Consider the following 20,139-nt stretch of genomic DNA (forward strand, 5'->3'; position numbering starts at 1 on the left):
TATTCCTAACCCCCCCCCCAACGCAATAGACATCAAGATGGTCCAATCGTTACATGCCCTGGTCCCGTTGGGAACCACCGATGGAACCCCGTCTGTTGGCGTCGTTGTGTTATGACGGGATCACAGCAATGTTATAAGATGAGAAGGTTGCAATCATAACAATAAGATTAATTACTCCCGACAGCAATCTCATGTCAAAATAGGCCTACTTTCCATAAGTGAAACAAACCACCATGCAGTGAGTGTAGTTCTGAGGCTAGGGCTTCATATAGCCTACAGGAAAATCATAATTTCATGCGGTGCAATTATGCAGATAATACAAAAGTGATCATAACAATTTTCATAGACTTCTAAAAATAAACTCAGCAAAAAAAGAAACATCCTCTCACTGTCAATTGTGTTTATTTTCAGCAAACTTAACGTGTAAATATTTGTATGAACATAACAAGATTCAACAACTGAGACATAAACTGAACAAGTTCCACAGACATGTGACTAACAGAAATGGAATAATGTGTCCCTGAACAAAGGGGGGTCAAAATCAAAAGTAACAGTCAGTATCTGGTGTGGCCACCAGCTGCATTAAGTACTGCAGTGCATCTCCTCCTCATGGACTGCAATAGATTTGCCAGTTCTTGCTGTGAGATGTTACCCCACTCTCACCAAGGCATCTGCAAGTTCCTGGACATTTCTGGGGGGAATGGCCCTAGCCCTCACCCTCCGATCCAACAGGTCCCAGATGTGCTCAATGGGATTGAGATCCAGGCTCTTTGCTGGCCATGGCAGAACACTGACATTCCTGTCTTGCTGGAAATCACGCACAGAACGAGCAGTATGGCTGGTGGCATTGTCATGCTGTCAGGATGAGCCTTGCGGAAGGGTACCACATGAGGGAGGAGGATGTCTTCCCTGTAACGCACAGCATTGTGATTGCCTCCAATGACAACAAGCTCAGTCCGATGATGCTGTGACACACCGCCCCAGACCATGACGGACCCTCCACCTCCAAATCGATCCCGCTCCAGAGTACAGGCCTCGGTGTAATGCTTATTCCTTCGACGATAAACGTGAATCCGACCATCACCCCTGGTGAGACAAAACCGTGACTCGTCAGTGAAGAGCACTTTTTGCCAGTCCTGTCTGGTCCAGCGACGGTGGGTTTGTGCCCAAAGGCGACGTTGTTGCCGGTGATATCTGGTGAGGACCTGCCTTACAACAGGCCTATAAGCCCTCAGTCCAGCCTCTCTCAGCCTATTGCAGACAGTCTGAGCACTGATGGAGGGATTGTGCGTTCCTGGTGTATCTCGGGCAGTTGTTGTTGCTGCCATCCTGTACCTGTCCCGCAGGTGTGATGTTCAGATGTACCGATCCTGTGCAGGTGTTGTTACACGTGGTCTGCCACTGTGAGGACGATCAGCTGTCCGTCCTATCTCCCTGTTGCGCTGTCTTAGGCGTCTCACAGTACGGACATTGCAATTTATTGCCCTGGCCACATCTGCAGTCCTCATGCCTCCTTGCAGCATGCCTAAGACACATTCACGCAGATGAGCAGGGACCCTGGGCATCTTTCTTTTGGTGTTTTTCAGAGTCAGTAGAAAGGCCTCTTTAGTGTCCTAAGTTTTCAGAACTGTGACCTTAATTGTCTACCGTCTATAAGCTGTTAGTGTCTTAACGACCGTTCCACAGGTGCATGTTCATTAATTGTTTATGGTTCCTTGAGCAAGCATGGGAAACAGTGTTTAAACCCTTTACAATGAAGATCTGTGAAGTTATTTGGATTTTTACGAATTATCCTTGAAAGACAGAATCCTGGAAAAAGGGACGTTTCTTTTTTTGCTGAGTTTAGATACGAACATGTCACAGCCTATAATTAGTGCACATTGTAAACTTCTCATAACATCCCATAACATTAAGGTGAATGATACAGTTGTGAGGGCAGAACAACAACATCTCAGAAGTAGATCTGCTCTTATCCAGTGAATTTGCCAGGGAAGGTTGGTGTGAAGTTGTATATGAGCGACATGGCATCTTCCTCAGGCTGGTCGAATGTGATGCAAATTTCTCCTGACTTTAACATAGAATGGAACTTTATTGTGCATCAAAAGGGGAAAAGGTTGCAATTTACTATACCTCACAAGATAACACTACGCTATCGTGAAATAACATGTGCAATACACTGTATTTGGCTGACTGTAAAGGACACAACGATTCAACTTCATTAGGTGTGATTACCCACCTTCATTGAAGAAGGAGGCCACGAGTACAGCGTCTGAGGAGTGGGGGAAGTTTAGGTTGGGGTCCCACTGGAAACGGTTAACCTCAGGATGCCATTGGATCCCATAGAATGGGTAAGTCCTCCCTGGAAGAAACACACTCCAAACTCAACACTGGAGCTCACATTACCTTACAACCAACAAGCTCTCCCTGTCTCATGTCAGAACTAGACGTTCATCCATGTTTCTCAAACGTCAAATTTCAAAGTTGTTACATTTACATTTAAGTCATTTAGCAGACGCTCTTATCCAGAGCGACTTACAAATTGGTGCATTCACCTTATGATATCCAGTGGAACAACCACTTTACAATAGTGCATCTAAATCTACAGAGACTGGTGGTATGGTGCTCCTGTGTACAGTGTGTGGAGACATTGCATCTGGGTTCCAAACGTCAAATTTCAAAGTGTTTAAGGTTAAGTGTAGGCACTAACTCTGAAATCTTGAGGTTAGGCATTGACTCCGCATGGTTATGGTAAGGGTTAAGGTTTGGGATAAGCTTAAAACAAAAATATCAAAAACAACTTTCTATTGCTGGATTCAAACTTGCAACCTTTGGAATCAGAGGCGGATGCTTACGCCCATCTGCCATCCCCATACACAATGCCTGAGCAAAACCGAAACCTATTTGAAGGTAACCGTGCTCACTGTTGCCCCTAGTGGCAGGATTTGACATCATCTCCCAACGTCCTCAGACATAAATTTACGTCAAATACTGATATGTATCACAGGTGACCTGGCTGCTTATGCTCATTTCTTTAGATGTCCTTCCTGGTGAGCCATTAGAGCAATACTGTTATTACACTATTATAAAACTATTATAATATTGGAATACTAACAATTAATTTGTGCAGCATAGTTCGTACAGATTATGCAGCCCACATTGATTTACATAGATTTTTTTTAGGTAAAGCAATGTATGATCTGTTAAAGGCCTATTTAAAAAACTGTAGTTGTATTTGATTCCCTTCCATGGTTGAGACAAAGATGGCACCATTCATAGCCTTGTTTGTGGACAAGAAATGTTGCAGCTTCTCATTTTCCTTGAATGTCTGTAAGAAAAGGCCATAAGCAAGGGAGTTGATAGTCAAAACCAGTCATATTGTATTCAAAAGAGATACTAAGAAAAATTATTCATTTAAAGTCTGATTACACCTTCATGGTCACTCCATAATGCTGAACATTCTCTGTTAAAGCTTCTTGGGATAATGCCTATCTGACATCACAGGGGAACCCCTTGTACGTTCCACTGGAATGGGCCTGCGAGGAAAGGGGAACGAGACATTCAAATATAGTTTTTTAATTGCAACCATGGGGAGAGAATTCATCAGTCCTCTCGAATCAGCCCAGAAGAAGCATAAACACACTTTATGAAGATGGAAACTGTTTTGCAATGAGTGTTGGGAGTTGTCAGGGTGTAGTTTATCTCAAGAGCTTCACTGAGATCCTGGCATAAGACTGCTCTTTGTTCTGTCTTGATCAAAAGCATCTCTAAACTTGAAGCTTGTATTCCCTGCCCTCCAGTGGTGGATTTTAGAATGTGCAGTATGTGGAAGTCTTCAGACCCAGTCCCAAATCGTATCCTTGAACTTATCCCTAGCACTTGACTCCCTATAGAGGTGTGAAAGGACTGGGCCATACCTGTGGTGAGGTTCAGGGGCAGGGCCATCTTCTCAGCTGTGGTTTTGGTCAGCAGGTTCTCTATAGCCATCAGAAAAGTCAACAGCTGCATCCACAGACATGTGCCCCAGATCGGGAAGGAATCTCCAGCCTCATTGGCCTGAAACAAGAGAACACGTAAGTCTATTAAAGAGTGTTGGGAGCATGTAAGATGTTTACTGATGGTAAACAGACAGACAATCAAAATGGACAAAGAGGCAAAAAGAGCATTAGACAGACAAGCCAGCTTGGTGCTCCTCTCCAACAGAGGAAGTTATTTTTGATTTCGCTCATTCCAGGCCTTACATTTAGCAGAAGCAAATTGGGCCTGGGTAGGGTAGGGCCTGAACCTCGCGGGCATGCCCGTAAAGGGCTCTAATATGAAGTGGGTAAAACAGTATGTAAACATTATTAAAGTGACCAGTTTTCAATGACTATGTACATAGGGCAGCAGTCTATAAGGTGCAGGGCTGAATACCGGGTGGTAGCCAGCTAGTAACAGTGACTAAAGTTCAGGGCAGGGTACAGGTTGTCAGTGATGTGCATGCCGAGAAACTTGGAGCTTTTCACCCTCTCTTTCATATTTTTACTGACTTCCCTATAAGACAGATTTCTCAGACCTCCAAACCATCAGTGATGTCTCAGACCTCTAAAGGGAGGTTCAACTGTTCTGCCTTTTGCTATGGAACCCTGACCTGTTCATCAGACGTGTTTCTGACTCTCTCTCTACCGCATCTGCTGTCTCGACTTCTGAATGACCCTACTGGTCATCTATGATCGTTTGAACATCTTGAAGAACAATCTGGCGTTAATGGCCATGTACTATCTCCACCTGGCACAGCCATCAGAGCCTGGTTCCTCTCTAGGTTTCTGCCTCTCTAGGGAGTTTTTCCTAGCCACAGTGCATTGCTTGCTGTTTGGGGTTTTTAGGCTGGGTTTATGTATAGCACTTTGTGACATCTACTGATGTAAAAAGGGCTTTATAAATATATTTGATTGAAATTTGATTGATGTACAAATAATTCTACAGCTAGACAGTGTTAGGAAAATAATAACTTTCTCTGCTGTACTTTGAATACTGGGAACTATACTGAACAAAACTATAAACACAACATGCAACAATTTCAAAGATTTTACTGAGTTACATATGAGGAAATCAGACAACTGAAATAAATTCATTGTGAGGCCTCACAATGGGCCTCAGGATCTCGTCACAGTATTTCTGTGCATTCAAATTTCCATCGATAAAATACAATTGTGTTCGTTGTCCGTAGCTTATGTCTGCCCATACCATAACCTTATCGCCACCGTGGGGCACTCTGTTCACAACGTTGACATCAGCAAACCGCTCACCCACATGATGCCATACTCGTTGTCTGTGGTTGTGAGGCCGGCTGGACGTACTGCCAAATTCTCTAAAATGACGTTGGAGGCGGCTTATGGTAGAGAAATTAACATTCAATCTCTGGTGGACATTCCTGCAGTCAGCATGCCAATTGCACGCTCCCTTAAAACTTGAGATATCTGGCCTTGTATTGTCCCAGTACAAGGTGCACATGTGTAATGATCATGCTGATTAATTGTCACGTCCTGACCAGGAAAAGGGGTTATTTGTCATTGTAGTTTGGTCAGGGTGTGGCGGGGGGTGTTTGGGGTTTTTGGTTTAGGTTCTATGTTTTCTATTTCTATGTTTAAATCTAGTTTTCTATTTCTATGTTGGGTTTTTGGTAGGACCTCCAATTAGAGATAGCTGGTTTTCGTTGTCTCTAATTGGAGGCCATATTTAGTTGAGGTTTGTTTCACTTGTGTTTTGTGGGTGGTTATTTTCTGTATAGCCTGGATGCCTTATGGAACTGTTTTTCGTCGTTTGTTTATTTTTGTTTAAGTGTTTTCATCAAATAAATTAAGTATGAGCACTTTACCCGCAGCGCCTTGGTCTGTCCCTTACGACGCCCATGACATTAATCAACTTCTTGATATGCCATACTTGTCAGGTGGATGGATTATCTTGGCAGAAGAGAAATTCTCATTAACAGGGATGCAAACAAATTTGTGCACAAAATTTGAGAGAGAATTTGAGAGAGAAATAAGCTTTTGTACGTATGGAACATTTCTTGGATCTTTTATTTCAGCTCATGAAACAATTTACATGTTGCGTTTATATTTTTGTTTAGTGTAGAATGCAAGTCTCCCACATACCCTATACCAACAATGTTGACAATGTAGAAAGGTTTATGACCCACTGCTCAAATAGAATAAAAGAGAACCTGATATAATCAGAGACTTCTAGGTGTAGGTTTTGCAGAGGCAGCCATACAGTTTGGTCTTGAAGTTGATGAGCTGTCTGAGGAAGCCTCTGTTGGGGATCACACCATGGTTGTCCTTCACGGCACAGATGGCATCCACCGGGTCAGGTTCTGTTTCAGCATCAGGTAGGCCAGAACCAGGGTGGCTGAACGGCTCACCTCAACCGCACCAGCACTATACCTGAGGAAAAGATGGGGGTAGAGAGCAGTGGAGGCTCCTTAGAGGAAGGGGAGGACCATCCTCAGTGAATTTCATAAAAATACATTTAAAACATTTAAAAAGTTATTTTTAGATAAAACTAAACTAAATTAAATCACGTCACCAAATAACTGATTAAAACACACTATTTTGCAAAGGTCTACAGTAGCCTCCTCAGCACTCTGTAGGGTAGCACCATGGTGTAGCCGGAGGACAGCTAGCTTCCGTCCTCCTCTGGGTACATTGACTTCAACACAAAACCTAGGAGGCTCATGGTTCTCACCCCCTTCAATAGACTTACACAGTAATTATGACAACTGCTGGAGGACGTCCTCCAATCTATCAGAGCTCTTGCAGCATAAACTGACATATTGTCCACCCAATGAAAGGATCAGAGAATTAATCTAGTACTGCAGTACATAACATGTGATGAGTAATTGACAAAGAGAGAGAAAGACAATAGTTGAACAGTCTTCCAAAATGAAGGAGAGGCAAGAGAGAGTGAGTAATTTGGTTTCACTTTTACTTACTTAGGTAGCAAATGCAGCTAGCTAGTTCAGCCTACTGAAACACCCTGCTCAAACAGAATGATGCTATGTTAGCTAGCTGACTATCCAACACAACACTGGAACTCTTCCAAGTCAAGGTAAACGTCTGGTTTTACTAATTTATTGCCACTGGGGCCCGCCGGTGTAACTGCTTACGCGTTAGTAAACCCAATACAATCATGCAGTAACGTTACAGTGTACAGTCATTACACGGTAACGTTACTGCAGGATTGTAGCGAGTTTACTAACGCGTTAGTTCTATTAGCTATGCTGATTATGACATTACTTAAGCTAATATGGTGACAATGACGTAGGCTGTGTGTAGCGGTTTGGCTTGGAATGTTTTTTTCTGTCTGGCCACATAAAGCTGATGTGTTGTGCATTGATGTCCACCAGCGAAGGGAAGAGTTGAGATGAGGAGTGCGCATGCGAGAAGGAATACAACGTGGCTGCTATGAACTGTGTTTACACGTGATCAGGGGTGTATTCATTCCTCTGATTCTGTTGAAAAAACGTTTCTTAAACGGAACAAAACAGGGATAAACATACCTGAATTTGTCCAATAGAAACTGTTGGACTAATGATTACACCCTATATCAGCTAGATGCAGGCAAGAGTGCGCAAGGCGGTATTGAATGTCACCGTCAGTCCATGTGTCTGTCACCTCAAATTTGTTTCTCGACCTGTGTGCACCTACGTTGTAAACTTTCATTCATAGGCTAGGTTGTACTAACCTCATGATGGGTATAGGGAAAATGTTAGTATCATGTAGTTGCCTAAACCTATCGCTATTGCATTGAACTGGGTGAATGGAATATGAATGACAGTCATCTAATATGCTGTAATATAAATAAGGCCATGCTCATTAAAAAAGGTCTTCCTCCATCTTAAATGTAATCTACTGCCACTGGTAGAGGGTAGAAAGGGGGAGGGGGGAGACAGAGAACATGGATTTTGCACACTAAGCACAGGGTGTTAACTTCTCCTCTGGAAACTTTTGCCTCCTTTTAGTTTGACCTTTCAGTGCGTTGCAGATAGAAATGTCATGTTTGCAAAGGAAACAACTCTTCAATGTACATTTCATCATACACTTGGCCATACCCCACTTATTACACAGGCATTCCCCAATGTAACAACTTCTTACTCTGTAACAAGCTAGTACTTATAATGATAGATGGAGTATCACTATAGAACTCCCTTTTCTTGCAACGTTCCACTTTGCTGAACACGGTGGGCCCAGTGGATGAATTCAGTGCAGTCTGGAAGTTGACAATCATGGAAAATATACAGGAGTTGTGGGCCTCGATGCCAAGGTACTTGATGTTCGTGCCCTGGTATGCCTCTGCCCCTTCTCGTCATTTACTGTGGTTTGCGTTCAAGACATGGGTGACAGGATGGTTTGCCAGCTGGGCGACATTCATAGCACTGTCCTTATGAAAACCACAAGTTTTAAGTTTATTAAAAAACATATTGCACAACTATGAAAATACTGTAGATATTTATACATGTTGAGGACAGGTCTAGAATAAACAAATAAATACAGTCTACAATGGGCAAGTCATATCCAGGGCTGTGTAGAAACTTGAAGTTCTGGACACTGAAGCCTGGAGTTGATGCTAGATCTATATAGAGATTGTATAAGAGCAAATAACTGGCAATCTGATATTAACACAGAATTCACACTGCTGGGAACAGTGACCAGATTAGCCTATGCACTTTCCCGATACATAACTCTGCTTGAGAGTGCATGTTACTTTAGGGCCCATGTTACTTTAGGGCCCATGTTACTTTAGGGCCCAAGCGATTAAAAAAAAAATTAACAATCAGCTCCCCTCACACCTGAGCCTTGTCCAAAACATGCCTTGGATTAATCTCTATGGATCTGTTGACATACACAATTCTTGTCCATTTTTCCTGACCATATTTTTCAGTCAACCAATATAAAAAGGACAAGTATTGTCACTGCACTTACTGGTCTCCAATGTAAAGTCTGTGCCACACTGTCTGCATGGGTGATGATGGCTTTCCCAGTGAAGCGCAGTTGTTCCATGTATGTAGTTCTGTCCTTGAGCTGTTCTTGTCTATTGATGTACTGTATTATGTCATTCTGTATTATGTTTCATGTTTTGTGTGGACACCAGGAAGAGTAGCTGCTGAAACAGCTAATGGGGATCCTAATAAAACACCAAAACACTGCCAGCCCTGGTGAAAGGTCAATCTCCACCTAATGAGGAGTGTGTCTGTCGTTCCAGGACAGGTGGAGTTGAGGTAAAATCATTTTGTTTTGCTTTTAAAGTAAATGATAAATCTCTTCTACAATACCTCCATAGGTTATGTAGAAATCCAGTTTTTCAAAAGTTGTTTGAAGCCCGGTCCGACTTTAAAAACATTTTTTTTTGCAGCTGCTGCCACCTTTCAATGGTACTGGTTTTGGAAAGGGTAGTGTAAGGCTAAGTTAATCATTAGAACCATAGGATCCTATGGTTCTAAGATTAACTTAGCCTTAAAATGCTTTTGGGAAACTGGGCCCTTATCTATCACCATGCAAGGGACGCAGACTGCCTACTGTACATCTCCATACTTTAGAGCAGCAAAACTATTGATTTTAGATTAGTTTCATAGGAATCCTGAAGAGGGATTGAATGAACAAGTGTAGGATTAATGAAGTCGGTTTGCTTCAGTGTTGCTTGCTCCAGTGAGACTTCAAAGCCTTCTGACACTCTGTCCCACAAATCAAATTCAATGAGTGTTCAATGAGTGTTCAAAAATGCTCGGCGAGAACATGTTATGCTTTCACATCAAAACCCATTTAAAAAAGATCTGAATGCTAGCTGTCAGGCAATGATATGTGCGGGGACATACACAGCAGTCTCAATTTCACCAAAATACATGACATTTTTCTCATGGTTGGCCATTTTGAAAAGAAAATTCTTCAGGGAGGGAAATTATTCACAGAATTATCTAAATCCCTAGAGAACAGAGATCAAGTGGCATGTGCTTCGTCTCACTATCAGCACCCCTTCATTCAAAAATGTCTGTCATTTTCTCTCTCTCCCTCCCACCTATAATATGACAAACTCTTGTTAATTGTGAGTGTTTATGGTATGTTTTCCAATTGCATAAATACAACATATTTTTAAAAAAAGTCCTGACATTTAAATGCAAGTCCTCAGTTTGAGCTATAGTCATTTCTAAAATCAGTCAGGCGAATATTTCCATCTAAATGTTGGAAACATGCATTTTATCAGAAACCTCTGTAGACATGACCTTTTACAGGTCTATGTTACACACACGTCAATCGTGAACTAATTCGCAATAATCTTAACACAAAAATATACCAGCACACGGGAAAAAAAGAAACTAATATGACAAACATAACATTTTGTTCCATGCAAAGCTTTAGAGATCGTTTATTTTTTTTTAAGATTTGAAAAAGCACCTGCCGATATTATGGCACTTGTGATTTAGAAGAACCGATCACAGTCTGGGAAATAGTTGATCCAACCTCCTCTTCCAATACTTTGATAATGCATCCTTCGTTCCTTCCCTCCCTCAAATAGTCACTGGTCCGAGACTGGATTGGTCAAACTATGTGGTAGAATGGTCAGAGATTACTCCAAAGGAAGGAAGGACTGGGACAGTTTTCCTTCTCATCCTTCTAAAATCTGATCCTAGATCCGCACTTACAGACTATGTCTACCACCAGTCAATGGAAATAGCATTGTGAAGAAGTTGTAGACCAACTAGTAAAACAATACATACCAGGGTTGGGATCAATTCCATCTATTCAGAATGTGAATTGAAACTTGCTCAATGAAAATATTGCGCAACTTCTCAATTAATTAAGTGGATTTCAATACATTTCTTAAAATCGACCGCATTGAAAAGCAATTGACCCTACCTTTGTATATCCTGAAGTGTCAAATAAACAGAATACATTACCCAGTACCGATTTGGAAGGCTGTGTGTGTGTGTGTGTGAATGCACCGTTTGCATTCTGCTTGCTATGACAAGTGGGTGACAATGTTGGGGTGAGTGACAAAGGGGAAATCTCATGGCAGTGCCATTGGTTCGCATCATCTAAGAAAACATGGTGAATGGAACACTCATGGTAGACGTGGCCTTTAACCACAGACCTAGGATCAGATCAGCCTACCCCAAATCCTAACCGAAAACTTATCTGACCCTGTACCAGTGATTAAGGGGCGATGTCTACCTACTTCAAAAGGAACATGGTGACACTACATTGCACGGGCATAGGTATGACATAAGACGCTTTAAGCAGTCATGGACACTAATGTCGGGTTATGAAAACTAACCCAACAACACCATAACTTGATATGTACAACCATTCAATTTTCCATCATGACTACTTTGAAATGGCATCTTATATATATATGTTGTGATCACACCTGCATAAAGTATCCCAAGTTGGCCTGATTCCAAACCAAACCCTTTTTGACAATCAGCCCATCTAAACCTTTCCGATCCGGGAGGTGTAGTCAACAAACAAGGACTCCAATGAATTCTAAGGGACCGGTTTAAATCTGAAATAAGGCCCACAACCTGACTGTGGAAGATTCAAATGTCACAAGAAAAGAACAGTAAGACCCGTCCATATACATAACTGGTTCAGTTCAGAAGGCCTTTTTCTCCAGCCGGTCCAGTATGGCCTGGATCCTCTGCACAGCCTCCTTCCGGGCCTGCCTTACCACTTCCTGTCCCTGAGTCTCCACTGAGTCCAACACCAGCAGCTCCTTAGTAAGCAGTTCCTCTAGGTACCTGTAACTCTTGTCCGATTTTTTACCCACAAACTCGTCCACATCCTCATGGAGCAAAAGCACCCGGGCCATGACCTGCTGGACTTTAGCCAGGCTAGGGTTGTCGATCAGTCCCTGGGGCTGGGCTGGAGCTGGGATTGGGGGTGGAGGCTCACCCTGGGAAGGCTTTGGCTCCTGCGCCCCTCCTCGCCCTGGTTTATTGTACATCTGGGGAGGTGAGCTGAAGTCGACAGGCTTGCCATTGGTGGGGTTAGGGGAGTGGGCCAGTCTGGGTTTGGGTCCCACCTGTGGGGCACGCTGGTGCTGGTGGGGTCCTGGGTAGTGCTGGTCCTGAGGAAGTAAAAAAAGATTGTCTTAGACCAAGGGTGGGCAAACAAACTTGTTGGCTTGAGGGCCACATGATTTTGAAATTCAATTTGTTCCTCAAAATACATGTGCAGGTTAGAAAGAGGGAAGTTATTTGAAAATATACTACTAAAAGTATGTGGACACCTGCTCGTCAAACATCTCATTCCAAAATCATGGGCATTGATATGGCGTTGGTCCCCCTTTTACTGCTATAAAAGCCTCCCCTCTTCTGGGAAGGCTTTCCACTAGATGCTGGAACATTGCTGCAGGGACTTGCTTCCATTCAGCCACAAGAGCATTAGTGAGGTTGGGTACTGATTTTGGGCGATTAGGCCTAGTTTATTTAACTAGGCAAGTCAGTTAAGAACAATTTCTTATTTACAATGATGGCCTACACCAGCCAAACCAGGACGACGCTGAGCCAATTGTGCACCTTCCTATGGGACTCCCAATCATGGCCGGTTGTGATACAGCCTGGATTCAAAGCAGGGTGTCTGTAGTGACGCCTTTAGCACTGACATGCAGTACCTTAAACCGCTGCGCCACTCGGGAGCCCAAATGTGGTGGTTCCACTGGGGACAAGTCAAGTTCTTCCACAACGATCGACAAACCATTTCTGTATGGACCTCGGTGCACTGTCATGCTTTAATTGGCACTAAGCATAGGGGCAGGTAGCGTTCTCCTGGCATCCGTCAAACCCAGATTCGTCCATCAGACTGACAGATGGTGACACATGAATCATCACTTCAGAGAACGCATTTACACTGCTCCAGAAGTGCAATGGTGGAGTGCAATGGTGGCGAGCTTTACACCACTCCAGCCGACGCCTTGTATTGCACATGGTGATCTTAGGCTTGTTTGTGGCTGCTCAGCTATGGAAACCCATTACATGAAGCTCCCGATGAACAGTTCTTGTGCTGACGGTAGTGAGTGTTGCAACCGAGGACAGACAAGTTTTACATGCTACGCATTTCAACACTCGGCGGTCCAGTTCTGTGAGCTTGTGTGGCCTACCACTTCGCAGCTGAGCCGTTGTCACTCCTAGATGTTTCCACTTCAGAATAACAGCACTTACACTTGACCGGGGCATCTCTAGCACGGCAGAAATTTGATGAACTGACTTGTTGGAAAGGTGGCATCATGTGACGGTGCCACGTTGAAAGTCACTGAGCTCTTCAGTAAGGCCATTCTCCTGTTTGTTTGTCTATGGGGATTGCATGGCTGTGTGCTTGATTTTATACACCTGTCAGCAACGGAAGTGGCTGAAATAACAGAATCCACTCATTTGAAAGGGTGTCCACATACTTTTGTATATATAGGACGATTATAATTTCTATCTACACTGAACTAAAATATAAAAACACATGTAAAGTGTTGGCTCATGTTTCATGAGCGGAAATAAAAGATCCCCGAAATGTTCCATAGGCAAAAAAAATGTATTCTTCCAAATTGAGCACAAATTTGTTTATATCCCTGTTAGTGAGCATTTTTCCTTTTCCAAGATAATCCAGCCACCTGACAGATGTGGCATATCAAGTAGCTGATTAAACAACATGACCATTACACAGGTACACCTTGTGCTGTGGACAATGAAATGTGCAGTTGTCACAACACAATGCCACAGATGTCTCAAGTTGAGAGAGCGTGCAATTTGCATGCTGACTGCAGGAATAACCACCAGCGCTGTTGCCAGAGACTTAAATGTTCATTTCTCAGGGCCTCCCGGGTGGTGCAGTGGTCTAAGGCACTGCATCGCAGTGCTGGCTGTGCCACCAGAGATTCTGGGTTCGAGCCCAGGAGTTGCAGCGATGAGACAAGACTAACTACTACCAATTGGATACCACGAAATTGGGGAGAAAAAGGGGGTAAAAAAAAGAAAATCCATTTCTCTACCATAAGCCGCTTCCAATGTCATTTTAGAAAATGTGGCATTAAGTCCAACCGGCCTCACAACCGCACACCACTTGTATGGTGTTGTGTGGGCAAGCGGTTTGCTGATGTTAACGTTGTGAACACAGTGCCCCATGGTGGCGGTGGGGTTAGGCATAAGCTACAGACAACGAACACAATTGCATTTTATCGACAGCAATTTCAATGGACAAAAATACTGTGACGAGATCCTGAGGCCCATTTTTCTTTAATGCATCTGTAACCAACAGATTAATATCTTTTTTCCCAGTTATGTGAAATCCATAGATTAGGGCCTTATGAATTTATTTAAAATTGACCGATTTCCTCATATGAACCATAACTCAGTAAAATCTATGAAATTGCTGCGTGTTACGTTTATATTTCTGTTCAGTGTATTTCTTTTAGACATTAAAATGTGTCCTGGAGTGTTTTTTTTTAATCCAAAATAATAATTGTAAAATCTGCTAGAGGGTCTGATGGGGCCTGCGGCCGTAGTTTGCCCACCTGTCTTAGTCAACTAGTGTATAATGAATATAAGTTACTAAAATTCAGACCCAAAACAGCTACGGTACCAGAGGAAGGATTGAGCTTTTATCTGACATATCCCCTTTTCTTCCAAGAAGTAAATTAGGCCCACTTGGATTTTATTTTAGAAACAATATGTGCAAATAAAGGAGATGAGACAAAAAGACACTTTAGGTCATTGAGATGCATCCTTTGTGTTCCACATGTACCTTGGCTTCATAGGGGGGTGGGGCTCCAGTGCCTGTCCCTGGCCAAGCTGGGGGTTGTTGGGGGCAGACAGGGGTCCCATAGTGGCTGTCTAGCTGCCACTGCTGGTGTGAGGGCCCATACCCACCCGAGTGGGCCCAAGCCTCAGCCTGCGGCCTATGGTGAATGGCCTGTCCAGTGGGGTATGGGGGGTTTGGGGGCAACGCAGGACCACCTTCCCCATAGTGCGAGTAAGACCCAGGAAGATAGCCAGAGGCCTAAAGAAGAAGATCAAGGTATAAAATAGAAAACAAGGTCCATTATACCCAACTGCCTTTACATCAGACACCATTAAACACTGCCCTGTACTGGTTGAAAGAACTTACCCCTTGACAGTGTGGTCCAGGATAGTGGTGGTGCTGAGAGTGTGGTTGTCCTGACCCCCCTGTGCTCTGCTCTGGTCCTGGGCAGCCCTGGCTAGGGTACTGGCCTGGGGCCTGCCTGGGAGGCATCTGGTCTGCACAGTAGAATGGGTTGGATGGGTGGAAAGAACTTGCTGGATACTGGCCTGGACCAGGGTTATAGACACTGTGGCCATTTGGATATGCTTGCATTGCCTGGACAGGGAGCGAGGAAGAGAGAGAGAGTGTGTGCGTACATCCGTAAGTGTGTGAAAGTGCGTGCCAGACTACCGGTCTGTGAAATTGTGTGCGTGACAAAGTGTCACAGAAGGCTGAGAGCACTTTAGTCTAGAGATAAGGAATTCATTCCCATATATAGCCTTGGATTTAGAGGGCCTTTGCTATGACATAACATGAGGCTGTACTGTACCTGTGGGTTGTAAGGTGGCTGCACGTCAGATCCTGAAGGATATGCATTTGCATAGTGCCCTGCTGTGGAATGTGACTGGGGGTACCAGTAGTTTGAGGAATAACCAGGGTATTGGGAAGCGTCCTGTAGGCATATATGGAGAGATTTATATACCTGGCCTCCAAATCAGCACGGTTTGAACTAGTCATATTGACCTGAGTAAACAGTAACCCTAGACTTGTTTGACCAAAGTATCCAATAGTCAAATGCAGCAAGACTGACAGTGATCAAATGTAAAAACATTTCCTACCGTATTAAATAATAGCTAGCTAGCTAGCTAGCAGCAACAGCCATCACACAACATTAGCTAGTTGTGTTAAGAGCTCCGACTTGCTGATCATCAAATACAACACTGAGCATAGAGCTCGCCAGCTTGTAGACCTAAAAAACACCCATTCCTATAGCAAAATTAAATGGGGAAAAAACAGGGTTTTGGAATAAACGCTGAAGGTCTGAGGATAACACAGGCTTATAAAAGTGTTGTTCTATAAGATAAAAGTCATGTTAACTGACAGATATTATGAATTATGAAGCTTTTATGTGCTTTGTGTTTTTTTTTATTATATAACTGCTTCAAAATTCACAAAAAGTGAGGTTAGCTGATGAAGATTCTCATAGTACAAAACGTATAAGATCTACGTCAGTGTTTCCCACACACACCTTATTTTTGCCGTTTATCCCAAAAACCCTCCAAAAACTAAATTTTCCCTTAGGCTTTGTTCAAAACCATGGCAGAGTTGGTGCCTACAAAAAGAAGCCATTACTATTGCTCTCTATTCTCATCGGAAACAAATGCGGTGACGTTAAGTCACCGATGGTCTATTGCGGCGTTCAAAACAACTGGGAACTAGAAAAAAAATTAGCTATGAATGGGAAAAATATTTTGAACTGAAATCCAACTGGGAATTCCAAACAGGAAACTCGGGCATCTTTCTACAGCTTTTTAAAATAAATGTTTATTTCCAGGTTTAAAAAATATAATTATTAACAATAAATCAATACAGGAAGTACATGTGGGAACACGTGTATATATAAATAATATAAGGACAATTGGGCTAGGGGGTACAATATCACATTACACAAGGACCTTATTAAGGGACATACACTTATAGTTCTAACAGCTTTTTGTTAGTATAGTATTTAATTGTCTTAAAATATAGTTCCATTTCTTTTTGTAAGGTAAGAAAATGTGTTTTGTTTGTAAATTTACATTTGTGAATATGAAATTTGGCCATAAGAATAATGAAATTAATTAGTTTCTGCTTATTTCTATTGTAGGTAAATAATCCAAGCAGTACATCTCCACAATAGTGTAAAATCTTCATAAATGTGTTCAATTATAAATCTACTGATGTCTTGCCACAGTTTTCTTACATGAATACAATGCCAAAAAATATGCAACACCGTTTCTGGGTGGTCATTACAAAAATGTACAATTTGAGTTATTGTTTTCCTTAAACTTCTTCATATAGTGGTTGGCAGGATAATATTTATGAACCATTTTAAAGGAAACTTCGTTACATTTTGTTAAGTAGGTATGTGTGTGGCAACGTCCAAACTTTTTCCAACAGATATTATCAATAAATCCGTTCCAATAAGGCATGACATAAGGTATAGATACAACATTCTGCTTTAACAAGGTTTGTATCGCTCTGTTGTTGAATGGACCAAAAGAGGCATCTTTCCACAACTCCTTTTGCGACCTGAATATGACTGACGTCATGATTTGACCTCGTTTTTTCCCCTCAAGTTCCTAGTTGTCTTGAAAGCCCCATTAAAAAGTAACGTTAGGATCCTTTGGTATTGGGCTATTAGTTATAGATACCTAGTTAGCTATGTATTGTAGTCTCAACGGTTTGTCTAGCTAGGCTATTTATCATATACTACAAACGAGATAGCTAGCTAGAAAATCTGCATGTCAAATATAGCTAAGCAAGCTAGCTAGCAATATAGCAAATCTTACTAACTAGCTAGATTGGACTGACTGTCAGAAGACGGCTAGCTAGATAACGTTAGCTGGCTAGAACGTAGGCTAGCTAACTAGCTTGAGCTAATGACGTTAAACTTACACAGTACAAGACAAAGCTTGTTTACTGACATTAAACCGTGTGTTCTAAGATGAGTAACATAAGTACGTGTTGATATGAATTAGCTACACAATGTGACTTACCATAGCGTTACTCCAGTTCCCGTTATTATTTTCTGAGTTGTAATTTGAAGGCCAGGCGGATTTGGGATTCGACTGCATTTGATGATGCATAACCCAAGCAGCGTCCCCAGCACTCCTGTCGTTTGCCATACAAATAATCGTGATACAATTAACTGTCAAATAGGATAGATCTGACTGATATTGGGGACAAAATTGCTTTATTGAAACGCTCCAGTTAATGCATTGATCATGGACAGCAAAGTATGGAAACGTTTGAATGACATGTCTTTTATGCTTTGCCCCTTTAATTTTTCGCCCCTCCCTCTTCCTTTTTCACCACGTGCGTCAGTAGAATAGGTCGTTATCAATAAAACGTCACAATAACGTGCAGAGCGTTCGATTTCCCTGCTAGGTGGCAAGTCCATCCCAGCTCCGCTAAAACCAATGACAACTGCTTACCCTTTTCAAAGTATTGTTAAATAAATGATAACTATATGGTTGTAATATCATCACCCCTTGAAGAGCATAGTCAGAACTAAACATTTACGATTATTTCATGCAAAACAATTGTTTATATTTAGCTCTATCATAGTTGTACCACAGAGTTTCTAAACACAGACCACAACGTCGCAAGACTTTCGGGGACGCTTGCGAACAGACCAAACAGACCAGGCAGGGGTTTAGAAGTCAATGAGAGAAGTGAACAATTATTCCTTTAATTGTTGTTAATTTTCTCGAAATCTAAAGACACAACCTAGATTCGAGACAATTTCTTAAGTAGTTGAACGTGTTATTACTCCAATCTCGTGAAAGTGAGAAACGGACATGTTTTTATTTTCCTCAAAAACAACTTTTGATTTTGACCGTCTGCACATGCGCAGTTCGGCGCGAGGCGACCGTTTGACCCGATTACGTGTTTCTACGCATGAATTTAGTTAGACAAAGTCGCCATGACATCGCCAATCTTTAACATCCTAATGTTGAGATGGAATTGACTATCAGTAAAGCAGAAGCCAAGGGATTAATAAGAACAGTGGTTAAAAATAAGTGGCAAGAGTTGTGGGACAGGGAGAGTAAGGGAAGACACCTGTATAAAATCCAGGAAAAGGTGGGGGCGGGGAGGTCCTCAGGCCGAGAGAGAAGGGAGGAAAGCGTAGTCACAAGGCTGAGACACACAAGGCTAACGCTTCGAACACACCGACTGTGTATTTGCGGTTCGATACACCAGAAGTACATTCATTTCCAATGGAACGCTGCGTTTGCCTTGCAGCGTTGCAGAGGCAGTTCGTATGCATCAAATTGTATGCGTAGACTTGACAGAAAGTAGCAAAATATGAATGTTGAATTTTTGTTGCACACATCCAGTAAACAAAAATGTGGGATTACATAATAAAAACAGTTTGACTGGAGAATTTCTTTACATTTTTTTATTCATGTATTTGCCAAGTATATTATTTATTTGATGACATCGACAAATTAATTGTGAGAGCCTATAATATAATTTCCCTCCAAAATCCAGCTTTGGAGCGAAATGCATAATAGTCAAGATAGCAGAGTCAGCTCTTTCAACAATGAGACCAACGTTGATCACGCTGTTGGGCCGGGACCAGCCCCGCCGAAAGCGCAGGTCTGTGTGGGTCCAGAGATGGTTAAAGTCCCAAAAGCAGGCAGGGGAGTTCCACCGTCTCATTCAAGAGCTTCGACTGTTTGGAGAGGAATTCCGAAGTTACTTTCGTCTGGACCGAAGCCAGTTTGATCACCTGCTTCAGATGGTTGGAGCCAGGATCATCCGGATGGATACCAACTACCGGGAGTCCATCAGCCTAGTTGAACGCCTGCCGATTTGTCTCCGGTAAGCTACATTCTAGTACATTTTTAAAGCCTTTGATACCATAATTGATTGATATTTGATACGTTGTTTTTATGTGCAACCTAGCTAGCTAGCTAGCTAAAGGGCTCTCTAGTTAATAGTCCCTATTTGACATCAGATGTACTTTTACAGAATGTTCATTAGGACTATAACTTTTCCCAAAGTTGGTTTAGAATCATTTTTTAATTATGCAATGTTACCAAATGAAAAGAAAATTGGGGTGCCTTCTGCTCTGATGAAGGTAGGCTAGTCTTCTCCAGGACCCATTGTTGTGGGTCACGTTAACTAGCCACATCTGGCACATGCCCTCTACTAAACTGACCTGGCAATCCTACTATCGTGGACACTTGTCTCCAAGCAGAATTTTTTGTGTTTATTTCCCTGTAGCTGTCAGCAGTTGTGCCAAAAAGACACGGTTTTGTGGATACTGCGAAAATGATTCTCTCCTCCATGTGTCCAACCGCATGCGACCATCTGCAAAAGATACCTGCATCAGTATAGTTGCATAGCTGCG

General features: G+C 42.4%; 1 protein-coding gene and 1 pseudogene across 1 annotated transcript; both read right to left on the reverse strand.

Moving 5' to 3' along the window:
- Positions 1 to 1,951: 1,951 nt before the first annotated feature.
- On the reverse strand, positions 1,952 to 9,035 carry LOC115164043 (gamma-glutamyl hydrolase-like; annotated as a pseudogene).
- Positions 9,036 to 10,068: 1,033 nt separating this feature from the next.
- On the reverse strand, positions 10,069 to 18,217 carry LOC115164211 (BAG family molecular chaperone regulator 4). Its single transcript, XM_029716470.1, has 5 exons — positions 17,777 to 18,217; positions 15,568 to 15,690; positions 15,123 to 15,353; positions 14,760 to 15,014; positions 10,069 to 12,096 (listed from the first exon to the last, which is right to left on the reverse strand). Exons 1-5 carry the CDS (start codon positions 17,903 to 17,905, stop codon positions 11,623 to 11,625), a joined length of 1,212 nt encoding a protein of 403 aa, XP_029572330.1. The 5' UTR covers positions 17,906 to 18,217; the 3' UTR covers positions 10,069 to 11,622.
- Between the last annotated feature and the right edge of the window lie 1,922 nt (positions 18,218 to 20,139).

This window comes from Salmo trutta, chromosome 27 (genome assembly GCF_901001165.1).
Source record: "Salmo trutta chromosome 27, fSalTru1.1, whole genome shotgun sequence".
NCBI lineage: Eukaryota > Metazoa > Chordata > Actinopteri > Salmoniformes > Salmonidae > Salmo > Salmo trutta.